Source organism: Sinocyclocheilus grahami, unplaced genomic scaffold (genome assembly GCF_001515645.1).
Source record: "Sinocyclocheilus grahami isolate Dianchi unplaced genomic scaffold, SAMN03320097.WGS_v1.1 scaffold1237.1, whole genome shotgun sequence".
Classification (NCBI taxonomy): domain Eukaryota; kingdom Metazoa; phylum Chordata; class Actinopteri; order Cypriniformes; family Cyprinidae; genus Sinocyclocheilus; species Sinocyclocheilus grahami.
The window spans coordinates 116,772-130,463 of NW_015506416.1; the positions used below are offsets into that span (position 1 = coordinate 116,772).

A 13,692-nucleotide genomic window follows, 5' to 3' on the forward strand; every position below is an offset into this window, starting at 1 on the left:
ATATATTGAAATGAATTCGAATTAAGGAGAGAGAGAGAGAACGAACAAACCCATGCACCCACGTGCGAGCAAGCGATTGTGAAACATTGCAAACAAGCTTGTCGGTTTAATTACAAAAACTGTTAAGTTATCACCTCATTGCTGAGAAATATATGTAGCTTTTAGCTGTTGTATTTTCAAAATTCACGGGGCGGGGGTTGAAAACCAGCTCCTGAATGTGCAATTTCTTACCTATAAAAAGTTTCCATCTCAATAAAATGCGAGCGAATACAGCATGCCGGCATTAAAACACCATTAAAAATCTTTATGAGCAAATGTGTCGCCCTCACATTGGGAGTTCTGTGGAGAATTGGATATGTGTGTTTAGACATAGATCGGATGTCCAGATATCAGATGTGTATCCGATTAAAATCCACATTTGGAAGTGGCTCAGATCGGATGCAAAAAAATCTGATCTCATGCGGGTTTTTGTGTTTACACATGTGCAACAAATTCCGATCTGTGTCAGATGTGAGCGAAAGATCGAATTTTTTGTGCCAGTGTAAACGCAGCCTAGCTCCTGCTCAGGATTCCATTAGTACAATGTTGACTCAAGGCAACATGCAATATTTTTTTTTTTTTTGTAATTTCGTATGATACATTTGATGATATGTAATGTAAAGATTTTGATAATAGTTCTTTACTTACCAGTAAAGGTGACTCATATATTTTGTAGGCAATTATATGGATGAAAATTGATGATAAGTGCATTTTTCATTGGAAATATATATATATATATATATATATACTAACCCAATTCCAAAAAAGTTGTGACACTGTACAAATTGTGAGTAAAAAAGGAATGGAATAATTTACAAATCTCATAAACTTATATTTTATTCACAATAGAATATAGTTAACATATCAAATGTTGAAAGTGAGACATTTTGAAATGTCATGCCAAATATTGGCTCATTTTGGATTTCATGAGAGCTACACATTCCAAAAAAGTTGGGACAGGTAGCAATAAGAGGCCGGAAAAGTTAAATGTACATATAAGGAACAGCTGGAGGACCAATTTGCAACTTATTAGGTAAATTGGCAACATGATTGGGTATAAAAAGAGCCTCTCAGAGTAGCAGTGTCTCTCAGAAGTCAAGATGGGCAGAGGATCACCAATTCCCCCAATGCTGCGGCCAAAAATAGTGGAGCAATATCAGAAAAATTTCAGTTTCTCAGAGAAAAATTGCAAAGAGTTTAAAGTTATCATCATCTACAGTGCATAATATCATCCAAAGATTCAGAGAATCTGGAACAATCTCTGTGCGTAAGGGTAAAGGCTGGAAAACCATACTGGATGCCCGTGATCTTCGGGCCCTTAGACGGCACTGCATCACATACAGGAATGCTACTGTAATGGAAATCACAACATGGGCTCAGGAATACTTCCAGAAAACATTGTCGGTGAACCCAATCCACCGTGCCATTCGCCGTTGCCAGCTAAAACTCTATAGGTCAAAAAAGAAGCCATATCTAAACATGATCCAGAAGCGCAGATGTTTTCTCTGGGCCAAGGCTCATTTAAAATGGACTGTGGCAAAGTGGAAAACTGTTCTGTGGTCAGACGAATCAAAATTTGAAGTTCTTTTTGGAAAACTGGGACGCCATGTCATCCGGACTAAAGAGGACAAGGACAACCCAAGTTGTTATCAGCGCTCAGTTCAGAAGCCTGCATCTCTGATGGTATGGGGTTGCATGAGTGCGTGTGGCATGGGCAGCTTACACATCTGGAAAGGCACCATCAATGCTGAAAGGTATATCCAAGTTCTAGAACAACATATGCTCCCATCCAGACGTCGTCTCTTTCGCCTCATTTTCCAACATGACAATGCCAGACCACATACTGCATGTAATTACAACATAATGGCTGCGTAGAAGAAGGATCCGGGTACTGAAATGGCCAGCCTGCAGTCCAGATCTTTCACCCATAGAAAACATTTGGCACATCATAAAGAGGAAGATGCGACAAAGAAGACCTAAGACAGTTGAGCAACTAGAAGCCTGTATTAGACAAGAATGGGACAACATTCCTATTCCTAAACTTGAGCAACTTGTCTCCTCCGTCCCCAGACGTTTGCAGACTGCTATAAAAAGAAGAGGGGATGCCACACAGTGGTAAACATGCCCTTGTCCCAACTTTTTTGAGATGTGTTGATGCCATGAAATTTAAAATCAACTTTCTCAGTTTAAACATTTATGTCATCTATGTTGTATTCTGAATAAAATATAGAAATTTGAAACTTCCACATCATTGCATTCTGTTTTTATTCACAATTTGTACAGTGTCCCAACTTTTTTGGACTCAGGTTTGTATATATATATGGAGTCATGTGACGTGCACATGCCCTGAAAGTGAAAACGGGCTGCATTCCACTTCACTTTTAGACATGCACACGTGAACTTTACTAAGCACTTCCCCTCGGTGGAAACCCCCCTGCCATTTGAAGTGCATTCCACTTCGCGAAGTTGACGAGGGAAGTTTATATGGACAGACCCTCGACCCCTCAATTTTGGGGAATGAGGGAATGAGTTTACTTAATATGTGCACTTCAGGTCGCTCCATGGTTCAGGTTGCACAATGCAACATGATTATGACGTCATCACATATCGCATTTAATTTATTCCAACCCCATACAACTCTATAATATAAATATGATTTTGTTTTACATTTAAAATAGCCCAAGCATATTGTTGCATCAAACAAATTTGTAAGGGGGAAAAAATGTAAATACAAAATCAAATCCATAGGGGATTCCAAGGGATCAAGGGCTTAGGACATATCGATTCATCCCATTGCAAGAGTTCCACCAGTAGTGGGCACTCATGCAATGTAATGAATTATGTACATCCAAGTAAAAAATACAGAGGGAAGTTAGCTAGTGAAGGGCATTGATTAGTATGATTAGATTCATTGATTGGTATTTGAGTTCTCCTCCTCTGAGATAGATAGCATTGATCAGTTTAATGGGTCTCATTTTATAAAAAAAAAAATACAAAAATAAAAAATAAATAAATAGGCTATGTTCCCTGCTGGCAACACAGTGCCATAGAGAGTAAACTAATTGGGAATTGGGAGAATTCTGATAAGTTGTGTCAGACAAGGGCCGGGCTAGGGCCTTAATGGGCGTTTCCTTGATTTTTTGATGCTCTTGATTTGTTGTCTGAGAACTTTGCATTCGTTGTGGAGATTATATGGAGATAATGTTAAATCTGTCCTTCTACTGTGTTAAAATCCAAAGTCATTTAGAATAAAAAAATAACAGCAGGAACAGGAGGAAGAGTACTTTAATAGCATGGTTTAATAACCAGTCAACTTATATAGGTCATATGAATCTTTTTCTAAGGAACAATTTCAGATACAATTTTTTTTGCAAGGATTTTGCACACATATATACAGACTGCAAATGTTAACCCCGGAACATTGTATTACAAGCTAGACTTATACTAGCTATACATAATACTATTTTTTCATCATATGCTTTTTGTCATTTCTCTCGGGTTTCAGTAATACAATATAACATTTAGGAGCAAATATACAAAGCAAGAGACCAAATGCAGAAGCAAGAATAGCAAAGACATGGACAGCAACCATATATTTTCCACGAGAGCTCACATAAACTGGAATGAAGGTTACCCACACAGCAAAAAATATAAGCATGCTGAATGTGATGAATTTAGCTTCATTAAAGTTGTCTGGTAATTTTCTGGCCAAAAATGCTAATAAGAAGCACAACAAAGCTAGGAAGCCAATATATCCTAGCACACACCAAAATCCAGTTTCAGATCCGACAGCACATTCAACAATTATAGTTGCACTCAAGAACTTGGTGTTGTATGAAGCAACAGGAGGCTTTGTTATTAACCATATGATGCAAATAAGTGCTTGCACAAAAGTGCACAAGATTACACTCAATCTTAGTTTAGCGGGGCCAAACCACTTCATGACATTACTGCCAGGGAGGGTGGCTCTGAAAGCCATTAAAACTACAACAGTTTTTGCCAAGATGCATGAAATACAGAGAGTAAAGCTTATTCCAAAGGCTGGATACCGAATCCGGCATAACCAGTCAGTCGGCATCCCTATAAATGTTAGGCCAATAAGAAAACATGCACAGAGGAACAGGAGGAGAAGGAAACTTAACTCTACATTGTTTCCTCGTATAACTGGTGTCTTCCTGTATATTATAAACACACCAATCACTGCTAATGCTGCACAGGCCCCAAATGCTGAAAATGCCCATAGAATTATTCCCAAGGGCTCCTGAAAGGACAAAAACTCTAAAGTTTTAGGAATACACTGGTCTTGGGCTTGGTTTGGCCATGTTTCCCTTGAACATGTCAGGCAGTCAATTGAGTCTGTGGAAACATTGGGGGAAAGGGGGAGCATAAAACACCAAATTTCCTTTCTTCTCAGAATACCATTAAGTGAGGAGCTGTGAAGAAATTCACACCTGTTTGATTACTGATCTCTCCCTCAGCACATGGTATACAGTCAAAGCAGCAAACTGGCTTTCCTTTTTGCCTGGCTTTCCTGGAGCCCGGAAGACAGCTTTGACTGCACAATGAATCTGGTGCCTAATGACCACAGCAAAAGAGGCAATAGAAAGTAGAAAAAAAAATACTACATAGTCTGTACTTTTTGAGAGTGCATATCACTGCATACTTTCTATGCATAATGTTTACACAATCATCTAAATAATTTTAGATTAAAAATTGTACAAGGATAATCAAAATTAAGGGTTTAAAATGCTACTGGAGGGCCACCTTTTCAACAGTTCCAACCATCTTCAACACACCTGGCTGAAAGTTTCTGGTGCATCCATGGGCTTGTCGCAATACCCACACTTGCAGTATTTGCACTTGGCCACTTTTCTACTTACAAGATGTATTTCCTGAATTTGGTCCAAGTATACAAGTTGGCAAGATTCAAGTATGCCTCATTACCCAATGAATGCCTCATTAAAACAAACAGTTGTGAATTTTTTTTAGCTTAATTTAGTCAATTTGTTTGTCAATATTTTCAAATAAACATAGCAATTGTGCTGCTTCTAATTAAGTGAACAAAATGCAGTTTCAAATATGTAAAAAAAATAAAGAATGCACACTCATCTCTGCACCAATAAATTGTGCAACACTGTACTACAAAAGTATATTCATCCATTTTGCAAACTGATTATACTCTATTGGAGAGTTGGAGCCTATTTCATAGTCTCAGGCCACAGGCAAGGACTTTCTTGCTTTGAGGGAACATCACTACCCACTGGACTATTGGGTTGCCTTACCAAATGATATCTAATCTAATTAAAATTACACAGGCAAGTTTTTTGTAACATTTCATAATTTCAGGCCATGTAAGTTAATTCAAATGGAATTTGAGTTGAGGGTAAACTTTGCAGGACAGTGGCCCTCCAGGAGCGGGTTTGAATGTATATATTATCAGTGCAAAATTATACATTTATAAATATATTCACATGTGTACACAAAATTAAATAAACAGAGCATTTCCATTTCAAATTATGAAACTGTATTTTTCTTAGTTCAACCATTAACTTTAAGTAGAGTTGAAGAAAAAGCAAACATAGTAAGCAATATCTGGTGATGACTGGGATGGCACACACCTTCTCTCCTCTGTGCCACATAATCACTGGTTCATTTATTACTAGATCTTTGTCATCTTCAAGGGAGGCATCATAGAATCCCACCCTCACTAGCTGAAGGGAGCCATCAGACCCTCTTTGCCAGTTCATGAGGTCATAGGATGCAATTGGATCACTGTTTTCATCAAATCTGACCTCTTCTCCTAATGTTGTGAAATGTGCTCGTTTCATGTAGTAAAGGAGCTTAGGAGACAGCATAATGCAAAAAAAAGCAAACACGTTAAAATACATAAATGTACATTTAGAGATTCTTCCCTTTATATAATTGAATCATTGCTTTAATATTTGTACACTGTATGATAATTAATTCTAAGCATATTACTGGGGGAGAATGTAAAATAGAAAGTAACACACACCTGCCATGGCAGAATAGGATACAGATGTCCACATGTCCCATTCTGAAAGGGGCCTTTTCCTGATTCACATGTGCTCATGTCATGTAGTGCATGTGCTATGAGATACACAGCCTTATAAACATTGTAGGAGACTCTGAGTTGTGACACATCTGAATAAGGAGTGTATACATCGTCCAAACTCTCACTGCCATTGCAGGTTGGCCAGTTATGTGCCTCTTCTCCATGTACATGAGTATTTAAGGACCCATTCAGCCGGCAACGGAAAGTCTCTTCCCAAAACTCAGATAGAAAATGTGACGTCTGAGCAACAGAATCACTTACTTTTCTGAGGTAACTGCCAAGTTGTGGGATGTCAGCCCTCCGTATGGCAAACCCTAATGTTCCCATTAACAAATCACCAAAATCATCCCAAAGGGCTTTTGATGTGGCCCAGGCCTCACTGGCAATCCACTGAAGATGAGTAACATTTTGCCGTCTGCACTCTTTTAAGATAGCATGCAAATAGGAGTCCACAGTAAAACTTATTATGACTGTGGCAGAAGAAGATTTTAAAATCTTTACAAGTTCCTCAGCTGCATCTTGCGTCAGTGCAACAGGATAAAGGTGGACATAAGCAGGACAAATATTAACATTTTCAGACTCTTTTAAGAAGAGCTGGATTGCAAACCGAGCATAGTCTGTATCCACACCGATTACCCCGACCCATGTCCATTGAAAATAATGAACAAGTTTTACCAAAGCTTTAATCTGAAATAGATCACTTGGCATTGTCCGCATGAATGCTGGAAACTCTCTCTTGTTACTGAGACATGAACAGGATGCAAAGTAGCTCACCTAAAATATGAAAACACAACATTGCAGTAAAATTAGCAATGCAATACAATTAAAAGGAACCATCCAGATATTACTAATTGTATATGGAACCTAGATGTTCAATATATACTATAATAAATTAAAATTAAATGCAAATTTATGCATATGTTAAAAAAAAACTATATATTTGAATGTAAGTGCATCTAAACGATAGGCTACAGTAACATTGTCCATCATATTAATACATCATCACATTGTTTATTACCAAGACAAAACTATTTTATTGCTAATAAAGTAATGTTTAAATATTTTTGTTTTACTAAAGGTATTTTGAAGGAGCCTAGACTTCTCAGAACAGCCATGGATATGCCTGATGATGCTTCTCCCACGATTACAGGGCTCGGCTCCTTTTGTGTGTCTTCGCAGCTTTGTCCACTGCCCTTCTCTGGCTGTCCATTGACCAGGAGAAGAGACCTCTTCACAGATACAGGTATGTCATCACCACTGTCCTTGATGTGGTAGCCCAGAGATAGGTTTGGCAAAAGGTCTTGCCGCTGGTTTATTTCTCTCACAGCAAATATCATTGTCTGCATCCACCTCAGGGCTCGAGGGGTAAAGCTGCAACAGATTTCACACACTTAATGAATTACATAACTGCAATACAACAAGTAAAAAATGCATTTGAGTCCAGACAGTTGATTTAACCATTTCTAAACACACACACACATGCATATACTTATGTATATACATATAAGATTTTTATTACACAGCATTTATAAGGTGACAAAAATGTAACACACAATTTATACTTAGTTGATTTAGGTTTGGTACTAAAAGAAGAAATCGATGATATGGGACTGAAATGCAAAGGAAAGAGCCCTCCCAAAACCACATCTCCCTGCTTGTAAAAAGTGTATGTATCCTCATCTCCCTGATAGATGCACTTATTCTTGCTTTTATACTGACTCTGCACACCAATGCACATTATAAACCAAACTGTGAGGAGAGCTGCATAAAGTAGTGCCATAATTTATACAGACAAATAAATCTGGAGAGTACAGAATTTATAAACAATCTTTGATTAAGGGATGGCCTTAACATTTCATGGGGGAACACACAAGCCAATAGCATATGCAAATCATGCTGTCTATCTTTTATGTACCAAGAGACTGTGAATGCAATCATTTCTCTGAGCTAATGGTAATGAACACCTGCTGTACTTTCAGACCCCTTTTGAACATTTATAACATTTTCTAATTTTAGGCTTACTAGTTTTTATTTTGTTAATTTAACCTTAGCTATGCTAGCACAATGAAACTGTCAATGTTAAAGTGTAATATAGGATGCAACTTTAACTGGCAGGAGCATAAGTAACAGCAATGATCTACATATTCTTAATATAGGCTATAATTATTACACCATTATATGTTATTGATAAAGCAATTAAATGGTAACCTTGTATATTAAGGTTCCCTTTGTAAAGGGTTTATAAAGGTGTTCATAAATGACTAATAACTAATTTACAAATGCATTATACATAAGTGATAATCAGCTATAAATGCATGAATAAAAAAGGTGATTTTAATGCAACACCTGCCAAATAGTGAGCCATTTTAATTAACATTTTATTGATGCTTAATAAATATATTTATTCACACTTATTTCACTCAAAATTAGATTCCAGATTTATTTCATCACATAGCAAAAATAGACTATTATAGCGAGACTGAAGGGTCTTGTACATATTTATGGTTTTCTCATTTATATGGGGGGCATAAAAGCACAACCATGACTTGATGAGATCTTAATGATAAACAAAAAATAGTCCAAGAGTGCACATCAATTAGGCCAAAAAAGCTCAATGTGGGTGCTCTACCACACAAAAATAAGAACGAAAACATCAAAGTAGGCACACCACAGCTCCAGAGATAGAGAAGTATTTAATTATGTTCTCACCACAGGTGACATTTCGAGCTTAAAGCAATGTTATTTATATGTTGCGTTGTCCTTGTGGACTGGGCTATGTGGGGAAAACAAGTAGACAACTTAAAACTCGTATCGCTGAACATAGATTTGCAATTAGGCACCATGACCCTAGAAGTCCAGTAGCACAACATTTTTCGAAGTTTAAACATTCGGTTTCGACTCTACAATATATTGGCATCGAAGGAGTTAAATTACCTCGAAGAGGGGGTGATATTCACAATCTACTTTTAAAACGTGAAGCATATCGGATTTACACTTTGAATACTTTATCTCCTAATGGTCTCAATGTAGATTTTGATATTCACCCTTTTCTTTAATTATTATAGTGATTTAGATGGATAGATTTACCACATATTAATGGTATTTTCTTTTTTGTTTTGGATGACATTTTGCAGTTAGGTATTTAGTGAAATGTATTTGTGCTTGTAATTTATTGCTGCTCTCACTTTTATGTTTCGGTTTCGACTCTACAATATATTGGCATCGAAGGAGTTAAATTACCTCGAAGAGGGGGTGATATTCACAATCTACTTTTAAAACGTGAAGCATATCGGATTTACACTTTGAATACTTTATCTCCTAATGGTCTCAATGTAGATTTTGATATTCACCCTTTTCTTTAATTATTATAGTGATTTAGATGGTAATATTTACCACATGTTATATTATGGTTTCATTTTTTTGTTTTGGATGTAATTTTTGCATTTTTTGCATTTTGGTATTTTCTTTGGTGTAATTTTGAACATTTTGCAGTTAGGTATTTAGTGAAATGTATTTGTGCTTGTAATTTATTGCTGCTCTCACTTTTATGTGATTTGCTTTTTGCCCTTTTCTTACATGATTTGTTGATTGCCCTGATTTTTTATTTTTTGTGTGTGTGGTCATGTGGGCAATCATGTGATTTAGTGTGGGATATATAAAGGCGTTGTCATGTATGTTCATTGTCTGATGAAGAGCGTTTAAGCTCGAAATGTCACCTGTGGTGAGAACATAATTAATTACTTCTCTATCTCTGGAGCTGTGGTGTGCCTTCTTTGATGTTTTCGTTGAGATCTTAATGATGAAAATTCTAATTCCAGTATTAGTTATCTGTGAACCTTAATGTAAAATATACTACAGGGCCGTTGAATGCTTGAATCTGATTGGCTGACAAACGTTCTAAGGTGTGCAATTATTTTCAGGGAAACGCATGGCCGATGTAGTTACAGGCAGGTCTTGACCGCATTACATGTCTGTATCACTTTGCCAAATGATTTGAGTTATTTCAAAGGTCCTTACAGCCTAAAGGCGAATTACTGACGAATGGTGAACCGAACGTGAAACAATTGTTCGCCTTTTGCTAATTCACACCTGCACGCTAGGTGGTGCTGACCAACAATGCATTTTTCCTCAGATATGTATCTCGTAAATGGATTTAACATCATCCGCTGCTCAATATACAGCATTAAATTAAGATAAACAAGGTTCTTCACCAGAAACAAACTATCTATAAGGCTTAGAAGAATTGGCTACATACTAAAATATAATGAGCATAAAGTTACACTTGCAAATGTATGCAATTATTAATGTATTTGCTTACCCAATTTAAACCATCATTGAGTGCTTGTAATAACTTCCAATTGTGATCTATAGTTGATTTTGATTAATACGCAGACACATGAACTCTTTGTATGTTTAATAACGCTACACTGCTAATATTTGTCATAAACATCCTTTATTGCTATAAAAATACCATGAGCTGCATACAAAACACATACAGAAAATATATAGTCATAATCATAAGTCTATTTGCTTTCATATTTCATGTGTAGAAAAAGAGTGAATGCACTCTGACTCATAAGACTCGCGCACGTGGAAGAAAACGGATGGTGCTCTACAGATCACATACAGTGGGGCAAAAAAGCATTTAGTCAGCCACCAATTGTGCAAGTTCTCCCACTTAAAAAGATGAGAGAGGCCTGTAATTTTCATCATAGGTATACCTCAACTATGAGAGACAAAATGAGAAAATAAAGACAATAAAATTTTTCTCATTTTGTCTCTCATAGTTGAGGTATACCTATGATGAAAATTACAGGCTTCTCTCATCTTTTTAAGTGGGAGAACTTGCACAATTGGTGGCTGACTAAATACTTTTTTTCCCCACTGTAATTCAGTGGACAATTAATAGAAATGTTATTCTGTATAAAGAATATATGTGAATGTATAAATGTGAGAATGAATCTGTTCTTCTTTGTTATCTGTTCGATAACAAGAACTCAGCATCCACTCTCTTCTCTTATCCGGGATACTCTTCTTCTGTGTTTGTTTACACTGGTTTTCGAAACAGTGCCACCACTCTTGCCTTTTTGTGCAACCGCAGCTGCTCCGGTCACATGATCCTAACTCAAATCTTATTGGACTGAAAAGATTTGTCGGACTGGTTAAAAAAAAAACATTCTTATTTTCAGTGCACAAATGTTCGCGGTCTATGTGGAAGCATACATAGAAATCTATTGTTTTATTCCAGCGTGTCATCGCATCCGATATTAGTTTTGCTTTTTCTCGCTCAGTGTGGAAAGGCCTTAAAACAACAAAAGAACCAAAACCCACAACGAGCCTGGCCAAATAAATAAATATAGTAAATAAAAGGATAAAAACATGTCCATGTTTTTGCCACAAAATTACGTTTTATTATGTACGGAAAGCACATACTGTATCTCTCCCACTCTCTCCCTCACAGACACACACACGTTAACATAACATAATGTTGTTAGCGCTACTTTGACGATTTTATCAGTAACATAGTTTAACAACTTAAAAACTACATGACTTCTCACAAGCGAGGTAACAACAACGGCACTGTTCGTGATGAAAATGAACTTAAAGTTTCAGTATTACTAGAGACATTGCTGCCAAACACTATTGAGAGACGCACAGACTCTTTAGAGGTAATCTCTCTCTCTCATAACTTAGATATTAACTGTATTAACTGCATTAGTCTACTATCAACGGTATTCATATGTTGAGGTATAGTTAGTGTTTCGTAAATTTCACAAATATAGCTTTAAAGAATATGGTGAGAGCAATGACCAAAAGCCCTAAATGTCCCTGAATAGATGAGCCCCAGAGACATCCCCAGTGAAGACCTCGTCACCTAGACGGCCATTGGGACAAGACCACGGGAACCAGATGAGTCCTCTGCACATCTGACTTTGTTGCATCCTGGAATTAAACTGCTGGTTTCATCTGGAGGATAACGACACACTATTTTGACACACTATTTCCCTGTTTAATAGTGTAAAGCTGCTTTGAGAAAATCTGCATTGTAAAAAGTGCTATATAAATAATAGTGACTTGACTTGACTTGACCAAAACTGTCTATAAAACTGTGCAGGGAAACCTTCTGGACCAGGCATACAATAAGTGCTTTGGTGAGATCCTGAATGGATAAAGTTTTTTATTTTTTTCTCCAATTGCTCTGATGGCATTGGTGATACCTGAAGCGGGTAACACCCTTCTGCTTCTTCCAGTGGTTCATTTTAGTCTGTAGAATAGAGATTTGAGTATAACCTAAATAAGTCATTTATTTCAGATATTTTTGAGTTATATTGCCTGAGCGATCCATAATAGATGTAATGATTGATTTCTCAGTTTTCTGCTTTAGTTGACTTGCCAAGTATTTGCAAGTTTTTTCTCCAAATTCAAATTGCGGTTGTTGTATTTTGTAGTTTGAGAAGTATTTGCTTGTTTTTTTATTTAATATTTTTAATTATTCTTGGTTCTCAGGAGTCGTTTAGTAATTGAATCTGATGCCCTTGAGAGACCAGATAATCCAGTCTCTTCACCTCTTCTTGTAATTCTTTTTTTTTTCTCAAGCTAACTGCTTTTTATTTTTGTTTGAACAATATGAGATGATTTGACCTCTCATGACAGATGTTGCTGTTTCCCACAATGCGCATGCATATATTCCTTCTGTACTATAGCTCTCTACAAAGAAAGTAGATTCCTTTTTAAAGTATTTTACAAACTCTATATCATTAAACAGAGAGGTATGGGATCATCATCTGGGTGGTGGAAGTGGCTGGTGTTCTGCAAGAAAAGTAATACTAATTGGCACATGAATATAGATAGCATGAATAGCTGAGTCAATAATTTGTGTTATATAATTGATTGTCAGAAAGTAGCATTTGACGCACCTTCACTCTCTTCCATTGAAGAAAAGTGAACCCGCCTGTGTCCCAACAGGGCACTGACATCTTGTGCCGATTTAGGACCAGAGTCTGTGCAGTAGTGAGAGAAGTGGAGCCGCGTCCTGCCGATAGGTCCCGTCCAGACTCCAGCAGAGTCGATTGCAAGCACATTCTGTTACGGGGCAAACAAGACGTGAGACGTACGGATCCATTTGCAAGCTTTATTAAGGGCGTGGTCAAAACAGGTGAGGGTCAGTGTTAATAAATAACAATTTGGTCCCTCGATATCCCTTTTTGCCACCGTGAAATCTTCTCAGTCTCCTTAAAGTGTAAATACGGCCGGGAAGTAAGAAAACACACATTCAAATGTATTCTCAAATACTTCAATTTATTCATAGAAATACAGATCTATATAAGATGTCGAGGGGAGTTTCACCCTCGTCACAGCGATGACAGTCGCAGGTCCAAGATACTTTAGCTCTCCGAGCTTTGGAGGTTTCAGGCACTTTATCAACACCTGTTGGCCTGGAGCAAAAGAATGAGTCGGCCGTTTGTACGTAGCAATGGCTTTGATACGATCAGCAGACAGTTTTATTATACCTTCCGCCAGGATTTATTATACCTTCAGCTTCCGCCAGGATGTTGCAGACGATGCTGGAGGCAGCAGCA

The 13,692-nt window shown here is 37.2% G+C and overlaps 1 protein-coding gene across 1 annotated transcript; it reads right to left on the reverse strand.

Annotated features, from left to right (window-relative positions):
• Positions 1–3,499: 3,499 nt before the first annotated feature.
• LOC107568358 (extracellular calcium-sensing receptor-like) lies at positions 3,500–7,892 on the reverse strand. The gene is made up of 6 exons (XM_016254312.1): positions 7,666–7,892; positions 7,186–7,483; positions 6,053–6,886; positions 5,658–5,879; positions 4,491–4,614; positions 3,500–4,395 (listed from the first exon to the last, which is right to left on the reverse strand). The coding sequence occupies exons 1-6, from the start codon at positions 7,890–7,892 to the stop codon at positions 3,500–3,502; spliced, it is 2,601 nt and encodes an 866-aa protein (XP_016109798.1).
• Between the last annotated feature and the right edge of the window lie 5,800 nt (positions 7,893–13,692).